The sequence below is a fragment of the Pseudophryne corroboree genome, chromosome 2 (assembly GCF_028390025.1).
Source record: "Pseudophryne corroboree isolate aPseCor3 chromosome 2, aPseCor3.hap2, whole genome shotgun sequence".
Classification (NCBI taxonomy): domain Eukaryota; kingdom Metazoa; phylum Chordata; class Amphibia; order Anura; family Myobatrachidae; genus Pseudophryne; species Pseudophryne corroboree.
The window spans coordinates 1,025,360,716-1,025,384,062 of NC_086445.1; the positions used below are offsets into that span (position 1 = coordinate 1,025,360,716).

The 23,347-nt window shown below is 49.2% G+C and overlaps 1 protein-coding gene across 1 annotated transcript in view; it reads right to left on the minus strand.

Annotated features, from left to right (window-relative positions):
* The window catches only part of CD247 (CD247 molecule), a 338,940-nt gene that overhangs the window by 21,320 nt on the left and 294,273 nt on the right, over positions 1 to 23,347 (minus strand). The window contains exons 5-6 of the mRNA XM_063956746.1: positions 22,573 to 22,605; positions 21,537 to 21,590 (exon numbers count right to left, since the gene is read on the minus strand). Coding sequence (XP_063812816.1) covers positions 21,537 to 21,590; positions 22,573 to 22,605 — 87 coding nt within the window. The remainder of the gene's footprint in view (positions 1 to 21,536; positions 21,591 to 22,572; positions 22,606 to 23,347) is intronic.

Sequence of the window (23,347 nt, forward strand, 5' to 3'; positions counted from 1 at the left end):
GAGCCGCTGACCGCTCAGCATCTCCGTCCACTGCCCCACCAATGGAGTTATAAACCCACTGTGCCACCAACTTAATATAAAATTTATTATAATTGGTTCAATATTTTATATATATATATATATATATATATATATTAAAAAATATAAAAATATATATATAATATATATATATATATATAATATTATATTGAACTCATTATAATAAATTTTATGTTAAGTCGGTGGCACAGTGGAAATTGGTGAGGCAGTGGGTGAAAAAAACTTAATTGGCTCCCCCTTCTACAGCCCTGCCCACACACCCAGAAATGCCTCCCCAACATTAAAATATGTATGAAAAAAATAAAATAAAAAAAAGTGCCAATTCCAAAGATATCTTTAATCTTTCAAATTGTTTGAAAAATTGCTTAGTGTGTACACTCAATTTCATGTCAGGACTCTGGGAAGTTCAAGGGAAATTGTTCATCGTCCACATTGTTCGTCTTTCACATTGGTAATGTCTTCTAGTGTGTAAGGCCCTTTAGTCCTATTTTATCATCAGCAGGAGAAAGCACTAGATTTCCCAGAGTGAAACGGCACTTTACCCATTCCCAATATGAAACCCTGATATATATTCTATACACACCAAACATATACAGTGTATTTACAGTCCATACCCCCAAGCATCTCCCTGCAAGTGCCTTACTGGCGCGGAGGTGAAGTTTTGCGTACATCGGAACATCCCGCTTCGCAGCAGTGCGCAACAATAGCCATACAATCTTCCAGTTCTGTTTGCCTGGGTTTGAAGGTTTACACAGACAAGTCTAGGTCAACAAGCAATAGGTCAACCCAATATGGTCGACATGCATTAGATTGACACTGACAAAACGCCAACATGCATTAGGTCGACACTGACAAAATGTTTACACTGGAAAAGGTCAACAGGTATAAAAGGTTCACAGGTTCAAATGGTCGACGTGGCAATGGTCCACACACATATTGTTGACATATGTCAACGCAGCTTTTTAAGTTTAAAAAAAAATTATTTACACCTTTTTCCTACTTTACCATCCACATGGACTACGCTTGGGAATAGTAACCTGTGCTGAGCGCAGCTGTAGCAGAGCGAGGTAGCTTGCCTGAAGCAGGCCGGCGGGCTGCAGAGCATACTGTACCCAGGCCCCTCTTTGTCAGACGGCCCCCCAGACAGAGCACACTGACATCACTAGCTTTCCCTCTTATGCAGCAGCAGCAGAACCAGACTTGTGCCAACTGGAAAGAACAACAGTACGTACAACTTAACCTAGGATCAAGTATGGTCGCCAAAATGTATTGATCCAATTTGAAGATGTTGACAACCCTTTGGTTCTGGTGAAGTGAATAAACAACTTCATCTACAAGTCCAACATACAGATTTGTCCACTTACATCTTTGCTTTTTTACTCAATTTGGCACAACATGCGAAACACGGCTAAGCTGTTTTTCACGAGTAGTGAGTGGATGGATTTTAAAATTTTTGTTTGCCATAATAGAATATGTACAGTATAAAGTAACATATTAAAGAAGCAAATAAAAAAAAAATTACAAGACATGGCTAAATCTCTGAGTCTATGGCATGCAAAACCATGCCATACATGGCGGGATATAGCAAAAATGTATGTGGACACATCTGTGCTTACTGGAATAGCTTCATCCTTCTTCAGTTTCTCAAGCTGCCTTTCCTTTAGTGTAATTAAGGCAATTACCTAACTCAAGCTGGCAGTGTCTGAACTGACTTCATAGGTTACTACTTCAAATGGTTTCAGTAACTTGCATTAAATAGAAATAATTCTCCACCGTATTGGACTAAGGTACATTCCCCCTCCTCTCCCTGTGTCATGGTTTGTTGTGTATGCTTGGATGGCTTACTGTTGTTCCTCCATTCGCTGAAGCATACAAAGGGAATTCCACCTTACTACTACCTCCTGCTTCAGTTGGTGTCATGGAGGTAAGTGCTTCAATCTTCTACATGCAGCTGCTGAATGCCAAAAATGTCCCAGACTTTTTCAGGCTACAGACAGCCTCCCCTGCACACATCTGTCATTTTTTTCGAAAATTCTGTATCACCAAGTTGATTGTGTATGCAAAACATGGGATGTGTTCAAGTTTATCCCATAGACAAACGCAGGGTGGGTTCCCGGTTGCCTGGAAACCCCCCTCCTCTTGGCAAGTGGCTCTAATTATGACAACAATAGCAATGGAATATAATACAATTACTAGAACTGCCGCCACATTATGCAGTTTAAGGGACAGAGCAGAGCTCCTGCGCATGCCCAGTGGTAGCAGCTGCTTCTACCAAGTTTTTCTGTGTTAGGTGGCTCTGAGTCCTCAATCAGTGAGCTGGACAAGAGAGTAGCTACCAGGAAGAAAAGACAGGAGCCTTACCATCATGTGGGAGAATGTGTGCGTAGAAAGTGCAGTACTGGTTCTATTATGTTTGTAATTAATTAATTCATTCATTCATTCATTCATTCATTCATTCATTTATTTATTAATTATAGTATGTTTAACTTTTTCGGACCACTTATCTTATTTATATTATTTAAATTTGAATACAGCCTATACTGTAGACCATCTGTAGTATTACATATTAATACTGTATTCCATACAGTATCCAATGTATAAATAGACCAATGTTTATATTAATGTCTAGGTTCTTCTAGCGCTCCCCCGGACTCCCGGACTTGCTCCAATGTTCCACAGAGTGGGAGACTGTGGAATGCATTTGGAAACCCCCCCTCTAGAAACCCCACCTCTAGAAACCCCCCCTCTAGAAATCCTGCATTTGCCACTGTATCCAGTTGTAATGCTCTCACAATATTACAGGTGCTTTCAGAAATTACAAATCCTGAGGAGAGTCCTAGCAGGGTAAGCCATTTTGCTATGACATCCCTTAGATTTTCTAACAGGTTGACACTGGTATGCCTTCTTAGCGATGCCGGTGATACAGAGAGTAGCCTGCCTGTGAATGAGCTGACATTTTGTGTTACATACTGCTGTTGCTGAAGGCGATACACACACCCAGTGCGCGGTCACAGTCATGTTATCTTTAGTTTGACCCGTACCGCTTGTCCATGTGCGGTTAAGTGGACAGTGGGTACAATAGTATTTTTTTACTTTTTTATTAATGTCCCGTCTTTTCGGATAAAATGGAACTGAGATGGAATTTAGTAGTGGGGACAGGACCTCAATTAAATGGCTTAAACCAAATGCATTAATGGCAGATATTGAAAGCAGAACTAATACTACCATAGCCGTCATGGCTTCAGTGATCCGCTGTGCAACCGGATGGCAGCTTTCATACTTGCTTCCTCTTGCAAAGGATTGTTGTTTGAAACTACTAGTAGTCTTCTTGGTCCCCTTCTGGGATGAAGATTCACCCCCAGCAGCAGCAGCCGCAGACCTAGCGCGCAAGGATTCTTCTGAGCAAACTGAATGCAAAAGGACTACCTCCGATCATTAGTGCGGATATTTATGATGAAGTTGTTGGCAGTAGAGATTGCATGTGCTGGGATCTAGTTGAGTTGTGAGATGGGAGCTAGCTGATGCTGGGCTGTATGGTATTATTTTAGCAGAGTTTTCAGAACTTGTCAAAAACATTTCATGAACTCGCAAATGAAAAAAAAAAGGGAGGAGGTTCCTAGTTGGGTTAATAGCCCTACCTCTACTTACTTTGGCTTTACAAACACTACACATGGCTTGATAACTATTTTTAGGATGTGGGCAAAAATAATTCCAAACATATTAGGTGGATTTATTGGTCTTATGACCGGGCATTATAATGGCCTTCTTCTTATCATGGGCAGAACTGCCTCCGCAGTGCCTGACTTACACAAACAACATCCTCATCATCAACATCATCATTAGTGGCGACAGCTACACACATATTCCTTTCATCCTGTTGCACTTCCACTGTGACATCCTCAATTTCTATGTCACCAGATATACTTGTGCTGCTCATCCCCACATTTGCAAAGGATGCACACAATTTGTTCTTCAGCCTTACTGGGTTTTTATCCTGCACTGATTTGCCTGTTTTACATTTGACACCTCTTCTAGAGTGACAAGGTGTTGCATCATCATGTGAGGTTACAGAAGAAGATGCCTGACTGACAGCAGTTCCAGAACTATCAATCGCAAATAAATGACTGCCAGCCACAGCACTAGTACTTGGTTGCAGCTCCTGCTCTTCCATCGACTGACTGTGATTCGTATTGACTCACAGTGCTTATATTATTAATGCAGTGGCTGGCACAGCACCTACTGAGCGTTATTCTAACACAGTGCCACTGCCTGGCACTAAAACACACACATTTGTTTCATTTTTCTTTTTTTTTCTTTCCTTTTTAACAAATGATAACAACTTCACATTGAGACTCACACAACACTTTTAAGGCGGTGGCACGGCCTGGACAAGTTTAAAAAAAAGAATCTGTTTTTAAACAAATAACAACTTCACACTGCGACTCACAGCACTTATATTATTTGCACGGCCAGGCTCTGAGCACACATAATTTTTTTTTTTTTTTTCATTTTTCTTAATATAATGCTGACCTGCATATTAGGAAGAGCTCTGGGGGCTGTGTGCACCAGTAAAAATAATATAATGCTGCCCTAGCAGTCTAGTAGTGTGCTCTTCATCCAGCGTCTGCTGTGAAATGGCAGCCGAATCACTGCGGGAGGGACATATATAGAATCCAAAATATGCGTGATCCAACGCCGGGTAGATTACATTTTGCCACGTTTTGGGACCTGAGCCTGGCGGGAAACCCCTCGGATTCCCTTAGAAAGTGGAAGTTTGGGTGGGCTCGATTTCTAGTAAACCGGGCCCATACATCCCTACCTTCTAGCAACATTACCACCGACTAGAGGGAGTCTAGTGGATACCACGGAACTGCAAGCTGAAACCGTTTCCTGGAACTCTTCCATTTTAGGTACTATGGGAACTATTTATTAATTATCACCTGCGAATCTCTTTCATTTACCACATTAAAATGGAAGCTGCATCTTCTGTGATTCAGAGTTTTTATGCATGTATGTATGAATCATGATTGTACAGCTGCCATGTCAGGTGACTAGTAGCCGCCATGTCAGGTGACTAGTGTCTACCTATCTCTCGTTTTTTTATATCTTCCAGCTATTGAACCCTATGAACTATATCTATCCAGTTCATTTACTATAACTAACGCTGTGTACAAACACTGCGTCAGTACTGTACTGCAGAGGTTGGCAACTTCTGTACCGCTGCAGCTGTTGATTCCCTGCCAACGTGCCTTGCCGGCCTGTGGGAAATGCAATCGCATTAGAGTGACGCACACTACAGGCAGGGTGCATAACCTGTGGGTCTCCAGCTGTTGTGGAACTACAAGTCCCAGCATTACCTACCAGAAGAAAGAGCGCCCATCTCTGCTCTAGTAAGAAAAGAGAGAAAACCACATTCCAAATCTCTTGCAGGGTTTGGTACGCGTTGTACCTGCTGCCAGAACACTGGGCATTCTGCTGATCGTGTGTTTACAGAGAAACAGCCGGAGAACACGATATTGTCTCATTTCTTGAGGTGGAAGAAGCCGTCAACAGACATTGTATAGATCTAGTTTGTGCCTACTGTGCCACCTGGTGTCTTACTGTACATACAGCAGGCGAGACTCCTGCACTGCCCACGACAGACATTACAGAGGAGGAAACTTTGTGCTTTATTATTCCTTCACATCGGAATCTCCTGCTTCAATTCAGCTTTATTACTACATTTGTCCTTGAATGTGTCCCTATTCTTTTAGCCCTGCATATTATTGCTTCTTTTATGCTATATACAAATCTGTGTCTATTCCACATCATACTAGCCCACTCTCCCGGAAAGGCTGGGAGGCTCCCGAAATTAGGGTGGCACTCCCGGCCCCCCGGGGAAGGGGGCAAGTCTCCCGCATCCCGCTTGCCCCCCCCCCCCGCCGCACCACGCTCTCCTCCCACTGCTCCCCACCACTTTCAGCCCGTTAAACAGACAAAAGGGGCAGGGCGATGATGCGATCGCGCTAATTTGCCTCATCGTAGCCCCGCCCCCTGCCCTGCAATACCGATATTGTGGGCATTACAGAGCAGGGGCGTGGCTATGATGATGCAAACTCATCACCACGCCCCCGTACCGCCTCCTCCACGCCCCCTCATGTGTGACCTGGCTGCTCACTTCTGGGGGGAGCAGCCACAAAGTAGGTAAGTATGTTCCACATGTATGCACAGTATCACTTCCCTTACCCTGTATGCTGGATGTAATTCTCAGTATCCGTTCCTTTTCAGTACGTGTGTGAAAAACTGCACAGAAGCTCTTTATTCTAATTCTCCTGCCCATTCTCCACATTGGTATAGAAATGGGGGGGGGGGGATTAGGGGGGGATTCAATTTGCAGGGTGCAAATTGACTTTACCGCTGCATTTACTGCAGGCAATGGCACCCGTTTTTGTACCCTTCGCCTGGCTAGCTGAGTGCCCTATTTGAACAGAAGTACTCAGTACACTATGGGGCAGCAAAAACTTTTATACTCACCTGACCGCTCCAGAGTCCAGTGTTACACAAATCACTGGGAAAATGGCGTAGTGGCCATTTTCCCAGAGACCTGTACATGCACAGTAAACTCGGTGCTAGAGTCTACTCACCTGCACAGTGTTAGGCGCCGCGGTCCGCGGCGCCGCTCGGTCTGCTTCCAGGCGACGCTCATGGCCGCCGCACCTCCCTCGCTGCCCGCCCGGCGCCTAGCGCCAGGACGCCGTGCGTACTGTGGCCGCCGGGTCCCTGGCAACGCTAGGACGCCGGGCGTCCTCAGCCGCCGGGTCCATGGCAACGGGGACGCCATTGGCGGACCGCGTTCCCCGTTGCCAGATAAGACTTATTAGTTGTTCGTGCAGCAGGGCAGCTGCACGGCAACTATTAATTAGGATCTGGGGGCTGGTCTTGCTGGCCCTCCTGTCATTGGCCAGCAGGGCCTTTTTATGGGAGCCAGCACACTGCAGCCTCGCCGGTGATAGCTTCCTGTACGCTGTTCCTGCCTTGCAAAGTTTGTTCCTGGTCAGCTGTATCTGGTCGATCCTGCTCCCCGTGCTCCTGAGTCCTGGAGTTCTGAAGCCGGTCCTGGGAATCCTTCCAGTCCAAGTGAACCTGTTGCAATCATCTGGGGGTTCTTGCTTATTGGGGTTCTCTCCCGGTTCCGTGAGTAGTGGCTTCTGCCGCGTGATGCGGCCTAGGCCGCTTAATCCTAGCGTTTGTTTTGTTCTGGTGTTTTTGCGGAGGTTTCTGCTTTTCACTGTCCTCCCCGGTACACGACGGTGCCGTGTGGGGTGTGGACAGTGGTATCTTTTGTTGTCCTTTTCCTTTGGCGGCGTGCCGCACATGTATTTAGTTTTAGGGTAGTTAGTAGCCCCTAGACTTCTGTTTGCTTTAGTTAGAGGTCCCCTTAATATTATCCTGTCTCGGTTCACGCCTTGTCTCACTCTAAGACCTGGGGGCATCGGAGTTGGGCAGACCTAATCCGCCCTTCAAACGCGGCTGCCGTGGGCCCAAGAAACCATAGTCACGCAGGCGTGAACTGACCACACGGGTGAAACAATGGAGGTAGGGTGCTAGGGGCTATTTCCATACCACTCCTTATTTCAGCGTCACGTCCTGGTGCTCTGGACTCACTACGCAACATCTCTCCTGTTCTGAGCACCAGGAACGTAACATTATCACCGGCCCAAAAAGAATAAAGAGTTATTTGTATTTGGTGGGCCTTGAGATTCGGCCTCATGAATCCGGCAGTATTAGGACCAAATCCCAGCCAGCTTTTGGCCAACCAGATTCAGGAACTAACTCAGATGGTTCAGGATCTTACTCTTCGGGTGAGATCGCAGGAAGATCTTTTGCGAGCCTCCCCGAGTATGATTCCAGAACCAAAGATGCATCTTCCTGACCGTTTTTCGGGTAAACGAAAGGATTTTTTTAATTTTAAGGAAGCTTGTAAACTTTATTTTCGGTTAAGGCCCCGATCCTCTGGTACTGAGTCTCAACGGGTCGGGATTGTGATGTCTTTGCTTCAAGGCGACCCGCAAACCTGGGCTTTTGGGTTAAAAGCCGATGACGCAGCCTTGCTATCGGTAGATGTCTTTTTTAAGTCCTTAGGCCTTTTGTATGATGACCCTGATAGAGAAGCATCGGCTGAGAGCCACCTGCGTGCACTAAAGCAAGGGAAAAATACAGCAGAGGCGTATTGTACCGAGTTTCGCCGTTGGTCGAACGACTGTGGCTGGAATGACCCGGCCCTGCGCAGTCAGTTTCGCCTCGGTTTGTCTGAAGTTATTAAAGACAGTCTCCTTCAGTACCCCGCTCCAGAGACTTTAGACAAACTCATGGAGCTTGCTATTAAAATTGATCGTCGTCAGAGGGCTGAAAGAGGAGCTAGTTTCAGGCCTAGTCCATGTGTGTATACTTTCCCTGAGGACGTCGAGGAGCCCATGCAAATGGGTCTCTCCCGGCTGTCCCCAGAGGAAAGAACCAGAAGGCTAAATTCTGGTCTCTGCTTGTATTGTGGTGGCAAGGGACATGTCGCGCGCAATTGCCCGAATAAGCAGGGAAACGCTCTGACCAAGTGAATTGTGAGGGGGTTCACTTGGGTCTGCAATTGATCTCCTCTAATGATTCCTTATTAGTTCCTGTAAAAATTTCCTTTGGTAGTCTCAGTTCGTTGGTGTCGGCCTTCGTCGACAGTGGAGCTGCGGGAAATTTCATGGATCTTGGTTGGGCTCAGGCATTGGGCGTTCCACAGATACCTTTGGATAAACGTATCACCATGCACGGCTTGGATGGTGGTCCGCTTTCTAATGGGGTAATCACTCACCGCACACCTCCAGTACAACTGACAGTGGGGGCCCTACATTCGGAGAAAATCGAGTTTTACCTTACCCACTGTCCGGCAGTCCCCGTAGTTTTGGGTCACCCCTGGCTAGCCTTTCATAATCCCACCATAGATTGGCGGTCTGGGGAGATTTCCCGATGGGGTCCCTTTTGTGTTAAGGAATGTATTTCCCGTCCAGTCCGGGTTGCGGCAGTCACCCCAGAACTTATTCCTTTGGAATATCAGGACTTTGCCGATGTTTTCTCCAAAGGTAATGCGGATATTCTGCCCCCTCATCGGTCCTATGACTGCGCCATTGACTTAGTTCCTGGTGCCTCTTTGCCTAAAGGAAGACTATATGCCCTGTCTGGGCCGGAAACTATGGCAATGGATGAGTATGTACAGGAGAGCCTGAAGAAGGGCTTCATTAGGCCCTCGAGATCTCCATTAAGTGCAGGGTTCTTTTTTGTTGAGAAAAAAGATGTGTCGCTCAGACCATGTATTGATTATCGGGCTCTGAATAAGATCTCTGTTAAAAACACCTACCCCTTGCCACTGATTTCGGTACTATTTGATCAGCTCCGTACTGCCGTTATCTTCTCCAAAATTGATCTTAGAGGGGCTTACAATCTCATCCGAATAAAATCTGGGGATGAGTGGAAGACGGCTTTCAGCACACAGTCGGGACATTATGAACACCTGGTGATGCCGTTTGGGCTGTCTAATGCTCCTGCTGTATTTCAAGATCTTATTACCAACGTCCTTCGCGACTTTCTAGGAAAGTTCGTAGTCGTTTATTTAGATGACATTTTGATTTACTCTGAGTCCTTTGAACAACATATTACCCATGTGCGACTGGTCCTTCAGAGGTTACGGGACAATCATTTGTACGCCAAACTGGAGAAATGTGATTTCCACATCACAGAAGTGTCCTTCCTGGGGTATATTATTTCTCCAAAGGGGTTTTTCATGGAACCAAAAAATCTCCAGGCAATCCTAAATTGGGCACAACCCACGAACTTAAAAGCAATCCAGCGCTTTTTAGGGTTTGCAAATTATTATAGGCGTTTTATTCATACCTTCTCAGATTTGGTTGCTCCTATTGTGGCATTGACTAAAAAAGGAGCGGACCCTTCCAATTGGTCGCCTAAAGCCAAGTATGCCTTTCTGGCCTTGAAACAGGCCTTTGTCTCAGCTCCAGTACTCAGACACCCTAACCCGGATCTCCCCTTTATTGTCGAGGTAGATGCCTCAGAGGTTGGAGTGGGGGCTATCCTTTCTCAGGAAGACCCGGAGTCTCGGGAATTACACCCATGTGCCTTCATGTCCAGAAAATTCTCCTCCGCAGAATCCAACTATGATGTTGGTAATCGAGAATTGTTGTCAGTTAAATGGGCTTTCGAGGAGTGGAGGCACTGGTTGGAAGGAGCAAGGCATACCATTACTGTGTTCACTGACCACAAGAACCTGCAGTATATTGAGTCAGCTAAACGGCTTTATGCTCGACAGGCACGTTGGGCGCTGTTTTTTACTCGTTTCAGGTTTATCATCACCTTCAGGCCCGGTTCCAAGAATACGAAAGCTGATGCCCTGTCACGTTGTTTTCTTCCGGTTCACAATAACCACTCGGCTACTACCCCCATAGTCCCATCGTCTGTCATCCGGGCTGGCCTCACTCAGGATTTATTTACACGCTAGTCCAGCTTCAGCAGCAGGCTCCCAGTGTCACTCCTGCAGATCGTCTCTTCGTCCCTGAATTTCTGAGAGGCACTGTTCTAGCTGAGTTTCATGATAATAAGGTTTCTGGCCATCCGGGTATCACTAAGACCTTGGAATTAATCTCTCGCTCAATGTGGTGGCCTAATCTTTCTAAAGATGTGAGGGAATTTGTCCGTTCCTGTCAGGTTTGTGCTCAGTACAAGGTATCTCGATCGTTGCCGATCGGGCAACTCATGCCTCTAGCCATTCCTCTCAGGCCATGGTCACATATATCCATGGATTTCGTAGTGGACCTTCCTCTTTCAGCTGGGTTCCGAGTCATTTGACCGTTTTAGTAAGATGGCCCACTTCATTGCTCTTCCCCGATTACCCTCCGCTCAAGGGTTGGCAGTTTTGTTTCTCCGCCATGTCTTCAGTCTCCATGGTTTACCCATGGATATTGTCTCTGATCGGGGACCACAATTCATTGCCCGTTTCTGGAAACGTTTTTGTGCCTCTTTAAATATGAAACTCTCTTTAACATCTGGGTACCATCCACAGTCTAAAGGACAAACTGAACGTGTTAATCAGTCGTTAAAACAGTATTTACGACTATACTCGGCCAAACTTCAGAATGATTGGTCTGAATTTCTTCCTTTGGCCGAGTTTGCCTATAATAACTCTTGTAATTCTTCCACCAAGGAGTCTCCATTCTTTTCGGTCCTGGGCTTTCATCCTAGAGCCAATTCTTTTTACCCTCATTTTCCAGTCTCTTCGTTGACCTTAACTTCCCGTCTCAGAATGATTTGGAAAAAGGTGCCCCTTGCCCTTAAGAAGGCTGCCTTCCGAGGAAAGATTTTTTCAGATAGGTTCCGACGCCCATGCACTTTTAAGGTGGGAGATAAGGTGTGGTTGTCAACCCGCAACATCAAGCTCTGACAACCCTCGGCTAGATTGGGACCCAAATTTATTGGACTGTTCCTTATCGTAAAGAAGGTCAATCCAGTTGCTTTTCGGCTACGCTTGCCTAAATCACTCAAAATTGGAAATACTTTTCATTGTTTTCTTCTGAAGCAATATATTTCTTCCAGGAGATTCCCTCGGAAAACTTATCAGGGTAGACCTCCGGTGGATGTTCTGGGGCAACAAGAGTTTTTGGTGGAGAAGGTATTAGATTCCAAAGTTTCTCGAGGCCGGCTGTATTTTTTTAGTTCACTGGAAAGACTATGGCCCGGAGGAAAGGTCTTGGGTCCTGGATAAGGATCTACATGCCCCTAAACTTAAGAAATTATTCTTTCAGGAATTTCCTCAGAAACCCGGCTTTAGGGGTTCTTTAACCCCTCCTCAACAGGGGGGGTACTGTTAGGTGCCGCGGTCCGCGGCGCCGCTCGGTCTGCTTCCGTGCGACGCTCACGGCCGCCGCACCTGCCTCGCTGCCTGCCCGGCGCCTAGCAACGCCAGGACGCCGTGCGTACTGTGGCCGCTGGGTCCCTGGCAACGCTAGGACGCCGGGCGTCCTCAGCCGCCGGCGTCCTCAGCCGCCGGGTCCATGGCAACGGGGACGCCATTGGCGGACCGCGTTCCCCGTTGCCAGATAAGACTTGTTCGTGCAGCAGGGCAGCTGCATGGCAACTATTAATTAGGGTCTGGGGGCTGGTCTTGCTGGCCCTTCTGTCATTGGCCAGCAGGGCCTTTTTATGGGAGCCAGCACACTGCAGCCTCGCCGCTGATAGCTTCCTGTATGCTGTTCCTGCCTTGCAAAGTTTGTTCCTGGTCTGCTGTATCTGGTCGATCCTGCTCCCCGTGCTCCTGAGTCCTGGAGTTCTGAAGCTGGTCCTGGGAATCCTTCCAGTCCAAGTTAACCTGTTGCAATCATCTGGGGGTTCTTGCTTATTGGGGTTCTCTCCCGGTTCTGTGAGTAGCGGCTTCTGCCGCGTGTTGCGGCCTAGGCCGCTTAATCCTAGCGTTTGTTTTGTTCTGGTGTTTTTGCGGAGGTTTCCGCTTTTCACTGTCCTCCCCGGTACACGACGGTGCCGTGTGGGGTGTGGACAGTGGTATCTTTTGTTGTTCTTTTCCTTTGGCGGCGTGCCGCACATATATTTAGTTTTAGGGTAGTTAGTAGCCCCTAGTCTTCTGTTTGCTTTAGTTAGAGGTCCCCTTGTTATTATCCTGTCTCGGTTCACGCCTTGTCTCACTCTAAGACCTGGGGGCATCGGAGTTGGGCAGACCTAATCCGCCCTTCCAATGCGGCTGCCGTGGGCCCAAGAAACCATAGTCACGCAGGCGTGAACGGACCACACGGGTGAAACAATGGAGGTAGGGTGCTAGGGGCTATTTCCATACCACCCCTTATTTCAGCGTCACGTCCTGGTGCTCTGGACTCACTACGCAACATCTCTCCTGTTCTGAGCACCAGGAACGTAACACACAGCCTGCAAGAGAGGAGGTGCACGGAGACTTCATATTGGCCCCCTCCTCTCTTAAGTCTCCCCTAATTCAAAGGTTAACTATGCTCAAGAAGCAGTGTGGAGCTCCTGCTCTCACAGGCCTTTTAAATCCCTTCTCCTTCCCCAGATCTGCACTGGGTTGTCCCAGACCCCTGGCCGTGACCCCCTGTGTGTGTCCGCAGCTGCTGTGGGGGACCCGCGGAGTCGGGGAGTTCTTTTAAGCACTCCTGCGGATTGCGGCCTCCCCCCAGCCTGGGGCCGGGGGCTCGAGTTTGGAGCCGGGCCGGAGCGGCGGACCGGAGCCACGACACTGCGGTGAGCCACCCTGCCTGCTACTCTCAACATCTATCCCTGGAGCCTGGGACCCAGGGCCGGCCGGCCAGTGGACGCTTCCTGAGGACTGCGGTGCGGGCGGCAGCCGTCTCGCGGGAGGACGCCGAGAACCGGGTGGCTGACGGGGAGGCCCGGAATCGACAGCGGTCGGCGGAGACCCCCCTGGTAGGTGAGGCCTGCTGCGCCCCCTGCCCCTGCCCTGAGACCCGACCCTGCACGCTCGGGAGGCTTCTGGTGGCTCCCAAGGACTGCGGCCTTCCCCCCTGATCTGAAGCCGGGACCTCGATTTCGGCCCCGGCCCGGCCGAGAGCTCCGGACCCGGCCTACATTCGCGGGAGGCTCCCGCGGGCGCCCGACGGACCCCTCCCTCCTCCCCACATTTCTGCTGGTCGCGCTGGCCCTTCTGGTGCCCTTGGATGGCGGGGATCCTCCTGCAGGACTCCAGAGTATCACCCAGCGGCCCCGTCAGTGGCACTCCAACAGCGGCCATCTTGCAGGCCTCCAGACCTGTCTCCACGGAGAGCTCTGGAATAGCCCTGCTCCACCTTCCAGCTCTCTGTCTGCTACACCAGAGGCGGCCATTCTGCAAGCCCCCAGGCTCATCTCCTTCACTACCTGCAAGCAGCCACAGCTCACTGGGGCACGCACTGCAGGCCATTCCCATTGCTGACTGCAAACCTCTCTCCCCACTGCTATCCGGCCGCGGTGCTGCCCCGGTCACTGGCTGGTCCGTGCCCGGGGCTCATCTCCGCGGTCCTTGAACGGGGGAGATCCTACACAGAGCCCCGCCTCCCGCGATCTCTGTCGGCCTGCCTCCTCTCCGGGGCCACGCGGGCCCCCTGCTCTCCTGGGGCTCTCTCGACCCACCTCATCTGCCGGGCTCGGCTGACCACACCATGATGCCTCCTTAAGGCCCTCGCCTTACCTTCCCTGGTCCTGAGCCTCACCACTGGAGCGCCACCTCTATCCCCCACCCTGTTACCCACCTCCTCCTCCATATGCTCACGATGACCAGGGGTAGCAAGAAGTCACAGGGGTCCGACCTCACACCATTCCTTACCAAAAAAAACACCCCGGCCAAGAACAAACCTGATACTCCCGGACCCCCCCGGGCTCCCTCCGACTCGGAGACCGAAGATGACGACCTCACGCCCCTCACCCGCAAGGACTTTCTCTCCCTCCTTAAGGAGATGCGGGACATCAAGACCTCAGTCCAGGCTCTTCACTCCCTGAAATCCGATATTGCCGACATCGGCTCCAGAACCGATCAGCTTGAACGACGAGTGGAGGAGGTGGTGTCGTTCCAACAAACGGTCGAGACCGACTTTCATCAACTCCGCCAAGAGGGGGGGGGGGGGGGAGCATGAGGACCAAGACAATAGGGCGAGGCGAAACAACCTGAGGATTCGGGGGATCCCCGAGGAGGTCGAGGTGGTTCATCTTGACCTCTACCTCAAGCGCCTCTTTGCACACCTATCACCTGACACCCCTGAGGAACATCTCCTCCTAGACCGAGCGCATCGAGCCCTACGGCCCCGCTCTCGGGACTCCTCCCAGCCCAGGGATGTCATTCTCCGACTGCATTATTTCACTGCGAAGGAGGCGGTCACGAGGGAGGCCCGACGGCTGGGGTCTGTGACTTTCCAGAATACCCCTCTTCAGATTTTCCAGGACTTATCTCCGCTCACTCTGGCTAAACGCAGGGACTTCAAACCCATTACTTCCCTGCTCTCCCGTCATGATGTAAAATACCGCTGGGGTTTCCCTTTTCGTATCCTGGTTTGGCACCAAGGGAAGCTCCTCACGGCCAGAGACCAATCCGAGGCTCAAACGCTGCTCTCCAAGCTGGGCATCCCCGCCGCCGTCCAGGATATCCACACCCACCGCCAGCCGCTACTGTCACAGCGGGATTCGCCCCAGCCCCCTCGTTCAGAGTGGTTTACGGTACCGGCCTCTGCGGCCTCCCAGGCTCCACCCCCGGTTCCCTGATGGACTTTCAGCTCTTTAATTTAATGTTTCCTCCACTTAACTGGGTCGACCTTTCCTGGTCGCACTCCCCTACCCGGGGAGCTGTTTCACTTTAGGTTTCCCGTTTCCTGATCTCCCGGCCCCTTAGTTACCTCACAACTGTTCTGTTGTTACCCCCTGTTAAAATGTTATGCTGCTGATATGTTAACATGCTGACACTTGACTCATTGTCTTCTATCTGCCTCCCCCCCCCCCCTCTCCCCCTCCCTCACCTTCTGGAGCTGGCGCTCCATCTGTCTTCTCTCCCTGTCTTCTATCCAACTTTCTCACTCAGGTACCTCCAGGGGAGGTTTGCCTCCTGCCCTTCGCGATCCGTGATCCGGACCCCATGCCGCGCCCCCTCAGGGCTTTGAGCCCTCTCGCTGACCTAGGTGCCCTCCCGTCACCTAGTATCCCCTCCCCTTGTCAGCACTACCGGTCCTGGCCTCTACTGCCGGATGACAAACCACCCTCCCTCCCCTCCCGGTTTCCTTTCCCTCCCCCCCCCCCCTTCTGACCACACTCTCTCTTGCCCTGTATCCTTCTCTTCTGTCTTTCTCTCTCCTCCCTCTACTTTCAGCTCTTTCTAATCTACCTACCTCACCGTTGCTTACCCCTGGGTCTCCGGGTACTATCTTTTAATGTGAAGGTCTTGAATAGCCCCAAAAAAAGAGGCAAGCTGTTTGCTTCTCTCAAACACCATAAAGGCGATTTGATCTTCCTACAGGAGACTCACTTCCTACATGACTCCCACCCTACCCTGCAATGTAAACCATACCCTGACTCCTTCCATGCCTGCGACCACTCGGCCAAGAAACGGGGAGTTGCGTTCCTATTTGCCCGCCACCTCACCTTTGAACTCCTAGACTAATATCCCGACAAGGATGGCCGGTTTCTTGTCCTAGTGGGGAAACTTAATAACAACCTCTGTACCCTAGCTAACGTATATGCCCCTAACCAACGACAGGAACGGTTCTTTACAAGACTAGATAACCTCCTTACTCGAGTCCGACAGGGCGACCTCATACTAGCCGGGGGCTTTAATTCCGTCTTGAACCCACAGATAGACCGCTCTCCCTCTCCCCTTACTGCCTCCTCGTCGAACTCCCTTCGCTCCAGATCTCTCCTCCGTCTCATGCGATCCCAACTTCTCTACGACTCCTGGAGGATAAAAGACTCCTCTGCCCGCGACTATACCTTCTACTCTGCCCCTCACAATTCCTACTCCCGCATTGATATGATCCTGCTCAGCCACGATCTTGCCTTGAATCTCTGCGATGTCCATATTCATCCGCTCATCTGGTCCGACCACGCCCCTATCACCTGCGATCTCGCAGGTTTGGTTTCACGCCCTCGCCCCATGACATGGCGCCTTAACGACTCCCTCCTCCACAACCCTGAGATACGTTCCCATCTTCAGGACACGATCTCAGACTATTTTTCCCTGAATAATACCCCTGATATCTCCAGATCCACCCTCTGGTTGGCTCACAAGGCAGTTCTTCGCGGACACGTTATCAGCCTAGCCTCAAAAGCTAAAAAACAATCCCTCTCTCAATTTAACAAGCTCTCTATTAAACTCCACTCACTTGAGACCCAGCATAAGGCGTCCTCCGACCAGGCTGTCTTGTCCGAACTTCGTACTGTTAAGGCGGAACTTGATCTCCTTCTCACTGCACGGGTGGCCAAGCGTCTTAAGTGGCTTCGCCAGTCCTTTAATGAGAAGGGAGACAAGGCGGACAAGATCCTAGCGGCACGACTCCGCTCCACAAGAGCCAAAACCAATATTGTATCTATCAGAAACTCTCTTAATCAACTTGTCCAAGACCCCGTTGCCGTTAGAGCGGCCTTCCAATCCTACTACGCTGACCTGTACAACCTCCCACCCCCCTCACCTGGTTCCTCCCCTATACCCCACCCCGATCTCGTCTCCCACTTTCTCTCAGCTTCTAACTTGCCTAGATTACCCCAGGACGCCATGGACCATCTTAACAGTGAGATCTCGGTGGAAGAAATTACTCAGACTATACTCACGCAAAAAAGTGGTAAATCCCCGGGCCCGGATGGGTTTACGGCTCTTTACTACAAAAAATTATCTGCCCTACTCTCCCCCCACCTTCAGTCCCTGTTCAATAGGATTGTCCATGGCGACCCTTTTCCCCCTGAGATGCTGGAGGCTAGAATTGTGGTGATCCCCAAGAAAGGCAAGGACACCCTTAACTGCGCTAGCTACCGCCCTATATCTCTCCTGAACTTGGACCTGAAAATCTTTGCTAAGATCCTCGCCAACCGTCTTAACCCATACCTCCCTTCCCTTGTTCATTACGACCAAGTGGGGTTTATCCCAGGCCGTCAGGCGAGAGATAACACCAGGCGTGCTATTGATCTTATACATATCTCGAACTCCAGGAGGTCCCCTACTATCATGCTCTCCTTAGATGCTGAAAAAGCATTTGACCGGATCTCCTGGAGTTTTCTGAGTTTTATGGTTTGTCTGGGGGCTTTCTCACTGGCGTCCTGGCACTATACTCCGCCCCCTTTGCCACAGTTTTAATCAATGGTGTCCCATCCGCCCCACTTAGCATCTCAAATGGCACACGTCAGGGTTGCCCCCTCTCACCCCTAATATTTGCTCTTATCATAGAGCCCCTTGCCTCCCAAATTAGAGCACATCCAGATATACATGGAATACAAGTAGGCCCCATAGATCCTAAAATTTCCCTTTTCGCAGACGACATCCTCCTTTATCTGACCCAGCCCCTTATCTCACTCCCAAATTTATTTTCAGTCCTACATTCTTATAGCCTTATATCAGGGTATAAGATCAACTACTCCAAATTCGAGGCCATGTTGCTTCATATCCCTCATCGAGAGGCTGAGTCCCTTCGCGCTAACTTTAATTTTAAATGGCAGCCCACAAAGATTAAATATCTGGGACTATATCTAACTTCCCGTTATGACTCCCTCTTTCGGGAAAACTTCCCACCCCTCCTCACCAACATACTTGCCGACCTGACCTCCTGGAACAGCCATTTCATTTTGTGGTTGGGCAGGATCATAGCGGTTAAAATGACCATAATTCCCAAATGGCTCTACCTTTTCCAGACCCTCCCAGTGGCAGTCCCGGCCCCCTTTCTTCGTACTATCCAGCGAGCCCTTGTGCGTTTTATTTGGAATCACAGACCCCCCGCATTGCTGCCAACACCCTGAAAAGGCCAACCTCTGCGGGAGGTAGAGGCCTTCCCGATGTCAAACTTTACTACCTAGCCTCTTATCTATCCCATATTGTTACCTCTTATGCTCCCCCGGGATCGGTATCCTGGTTGGACATTGAGGCAGCCTTCATTGGTCTCCCGGACCTGAACCCCTTATGGGGTCTCCCCTCCACCTCCAGACCCTCAACCTCTAAACTTCTCCCCACTATTAAATTCAACCTTAAAACTTGGGACTCCCTCTCCCTGAAGAAGGGCCTCACCACAACCCCCTCACCCTTGACCCCCATCTGGCAGAACCCTATGTTTCCTCCTGGACTCTCAACTGCGAGGTCCCGTTCATGGGTAACGCTGGGCCTCAAATTCCCGATCAACTTTGCCGATCGGGGCCAATGGTTGTCCCTGCCCGACCTCCAACAAAAGACCCCTTCACAAGCACTTAACCCCTTCCAATTCCTACAAATACGCCACTTTCTAGGCTCTCTCCCCTCCACCGCCTTACTTCGTCCCCTCACCCCCTTTGAAAGCTTATGCATCAACTCCCACCTACCAAAGGCGTAATCTCCCAACTTTACTCTCTTTTACTAGACTCCTCCCTCCCCCCCTCCCGGCCCCATGAGATCGCATGGGAACGGGATCTCGGGCCCCCGCCAGAAAGCGAAGATTGGGAGGACATGAGACTGGGGATTGCTAAATGCTCCATTGCCACTGCTTTTAAAGAAACGGCCTACAAAGTTTACTATCGTTGGTACTACAAGCCCGACCGACTTAACAAATTCTTTCCGTCTTCCTCCCCTGCTTGCTGGAGGAACTGCGGGGCTAGAGGCACTATGCTCCACATATGGTGGACCTGCCCGGCCATTGAGTGTTTCTGGGATCTAGTCCACTCCCTCCTCAACTCGCTTTTGGAATCTCCTGTGCTGAAAGATCCTTGGATCTTCTTACTATGTTATCCTCCCCCGCTGCTCAATAAACTCTCTCAAAAGCCGGCCACACATATCCTAACGGCGGCAAAGTCGCTGATAGCTCTTAATTGGAAGAGCCCCTCCCCACCCTCCCTCCCGTCCCTTAAAACTAAAATTTGGCACATTGCCTCAATGGAAAAGATTACATACTATCTCCACGACCGGGGCCACATTTTTGAGCAGGTCTGGGCCCCTTGGCTCGCTGCTGAACGCAGAATGCCGTCCCCCTCTTTACGCTCCTAGCTTCCTCCGTAGACCCATGGGCGCTACCTAATATCTCTCCTTCCGACCTATCTCCTACTCTTTTCTTCTCTCTCTCTCTCTATCCTCTCTCTTTCCCTTCTCTGGCCTGTTCCTGTTTCCTTCTTGACCCCCCTCTTCCCCTTTCTTCTGATCCTACTATTTCTAGGATATATGCCATACACAGATTGTATCGTGGTTTCCCCCCCCCCCTTGTTCCTCTCTCCCATCCCCCCTCCCCCTCCCCTAATTCTATGTTTGAAAGTTACTGTTCTTTCTACACTGACTGACCTTGTTGTTTAATTGAAAACTTGTGGTTTTTACTGGACGCTGGCTCGGATGGCCACTTGTCCCATGTATTCATGTAATGTTTTATCTCTGAGCTTAACCACGTACAAATAAAGAATTTAAAAAAAAAGAAGAAGCAGTGTGGATTCCATATGTTTCTTATGTGAAATACACATACAACATATACGTTCCTACTGTCCCTCAAGTTGCGGGAGACTCCCGATTTTTCCGGCAGTCCCCTGCACCCACAGAAGTATGGCCATATCTGCCATATCGCATCTGCATCTTAATGAAGTGGGTAGTATGAGGAGATTGTGCATGGAATTGCAATGGCGTATAGATTGGGGCGGAGCCAAATGATGTGACTATGTGCCAGCTCGGCCCCTCCCCCGAAGTGGCATGCAGTATCTCCTGTCCAGGCTTCTCCCAGAAGCGTGCGCACAGCATGTATTCAGCGATCACTCGCAGCTTTGCAGCGGGTGGAACAGCGGGACAGTGTCCGAATAGCGGGCCTGTCCGGGACAGTTGGGAGGTATGGATGAGGCTATTTATAAAATTGGTCTTTCATACATTCATAGAGGTTTTGAATGTATTGCATGACTTGCCTGTAACAGATGTGGGGGTCTATTTACTAAGCCTTTAAAACAGATAAAGTGGACGGAGATAAAGTATAAGGCAATCAGCTCCTAGTTGCCATAGCACAGGCTGTTTTTGAAAAATTACAGTTGTGAGCTAGTTGGTTGGTACTTTTTCTCCATCCACTTTATCTCTCTCCAAGGCTTAGTAAATAGTCCTTAGTGTTAGGAAATAAATGGGTAATTCAGTATTTCTACAAATCGACGTTTAGTAGACTTCTTCCCCAACAGTCCGCGCACGCCTGCTGGTCACAAGGGGTACTGCAACCCTAACATTCTTTTGCTAGGCTACATAACCTCTCACCACCATATGAGGTTGCTGAGTGTCCCTGCTGATTTTTGACAGACTCAGGTGGGTTTCTCAATCGTCTCACCTTTTTTCTGTTGTTTTATTTATTTTTCAAAGTTTAATCAAATATTTTCGTCAAGAAACGCTGTGCGAAAATGTCGCAGAAAACTGCGTTTTACCTGAGCTACCCTTTTAGTTTTACAGGTGAGTAAAATGTCCCTTGGTAGCCTGTCCAGGAGAAAGTTACCCTCATGGTCTGCAAATCACTACAAAGGTTCAGCAATTCAGTTCATGTAGAGGGTAGTCTGCCGACTCGCTGAAAATGCCGCCGATCTTACGTAACAGAAATCCTATACAATGTAAATGTAGTAAGATGTAACGTTGCTCAATGTAAATGGGTCGGAGGTCAGTGGAACACAAGAACATGAGAGAAAATACAACATGTAGTTGGGGAACGGGGGGAGGGGGTGTTGTCTTCTTAATGATGAAGTAGACGATGATGATGGAGGTAGTACCCCTCCTGCATATCGGTACAGACTCACACACTGACCTTTTTCACTCGAATATCACTGTATGATTCATTGCGCTTGTCTTTCTGAAGATCCTACACGAGGAAACACAGAAATATTCAATACAGAACTTTAATGGGTCTTACAGTCCTCTTATATCTCAGTATATTAATCCGTACACAATAAGGAGAAGGTTCATAGCCCCCTATACAGGGGACGCATTATTATCTATAGCATTAATGTGCCTTAATGTTCTTCAGAGTGTATTGTACCGGGGCTAAGAGTTTCTACTTTTCTTGTAAATTTGCACAATGGGACGCATGGCGCGGTTCAGTCCTATCGGTCCCAGGTCTCCTGTCTTATTTCTCAGGCCCATTTATCAACTATTTAAAACTTGTACCGTATAATAAATGGTGCTCCAGCCAATCAGCTCCCAACTGTCATGTGTTGAACACTGACAGTTGGGAACTGATTGGCTGGAGCACCATTTATCGTATGCAATGATTTTTAAATGACTCAAACTCATTGATAAATGGGCCCTAGGCCCTTGTCGCACTGCTATAGTACAAATCCTCTAGTGGTGTACAGGGCACAGTATGCGTACTTTGTGCCCTTATCACATTAGCACTGTTGGAATGCGATGGTCGGTCATGTGACCGTCGGCATCCTGACCACCGGCATTTCATACCCAACCCAGCCACAGAGCCTCCTAATACAGTATATGGACAATCGCTATGTGCAGTATTCAATTGATGACCGTTCAGTATTCAATTGAGGCCAAATCCGACAGGTTTTGCCCGTTTTCGACAATGTGAATACGACTTTTTAAAAAAACGAAAACGGGACTAAAACCTGTCGGATATGGCCGCCAATCCGACAAAACACGTGGATACGCGGCTAATCCGCCGATCCACGTGTTTTCTTACAAGTCGGAAAAACGGCAGCCCCATTGAATAGGTCAAATCATGATTCGACCTAAAAAAGTCGGAAACTGACGTCTTTCCGACCAGACGGCAGTTCCGACTTCAATCGAATACTGCCCTATGTCGTTATTCTCTCCTCCCGGCTGGCACTTACATGGTAGACAGAGTTGTCCTGGGCCTTCGCGTTCTGCAGTTGAGAGAAGAAACAATTAGGATCAACCATAATATACACAATAAAGCAGGTATATTTAGATTTAAAGCGCCAGAGCCTTACAGCAACCTGTGAGCTTGTTGTCTGAGCCTCAACGTTTCCCTCGTCCACGGATTATTATTACTCAGCTCTGCAGACATCTGTAGGACACTGCGCCTAATTCTGATCTGGTTGGTATTGCACAGCCGCAGGGAAGCCGCTGTACAATACCGTACCACAAATATTCTAATGCTGCAGGAGGAGTCTGCAGGACATAAACGTCAACTGCCAGCACCTGTGGCCCGAGTGCGGCATCCGCAGACAGGGGATCACCATCACGACCGCCGGTTGCTACGGTCGCTGCCCTCAGCCAGTCTGCGGAAGCTTTGTCACACTGGTCGTCAGAACCCCTCTGCCGGGTACAGGAAGTCTGTGTCCAATGACGCAGACTCTGGGTTCGAGACACATGCAAAATGGGGGAACCACACCCCAGTTTTTTTTAAATGGTCCCAGTCGCCACCTCCCAAACGCTGCAGTGATCACATTGAACCCGTTCTGCACATGTCCACGCGTAGTTCCCAAAACATCGGATTTGTAAGTGAACCATCGAGTTTGCGTACAAATCCAGATCAGGCCCATTGTCCTCTTCTAACTGCCCAGTGACAGGTACTTTGTAATCAGGAGCGAATCCTACAACAGTTTACATAAAGGTTATTTTCAAGGCCCCCAAGTGATCTGA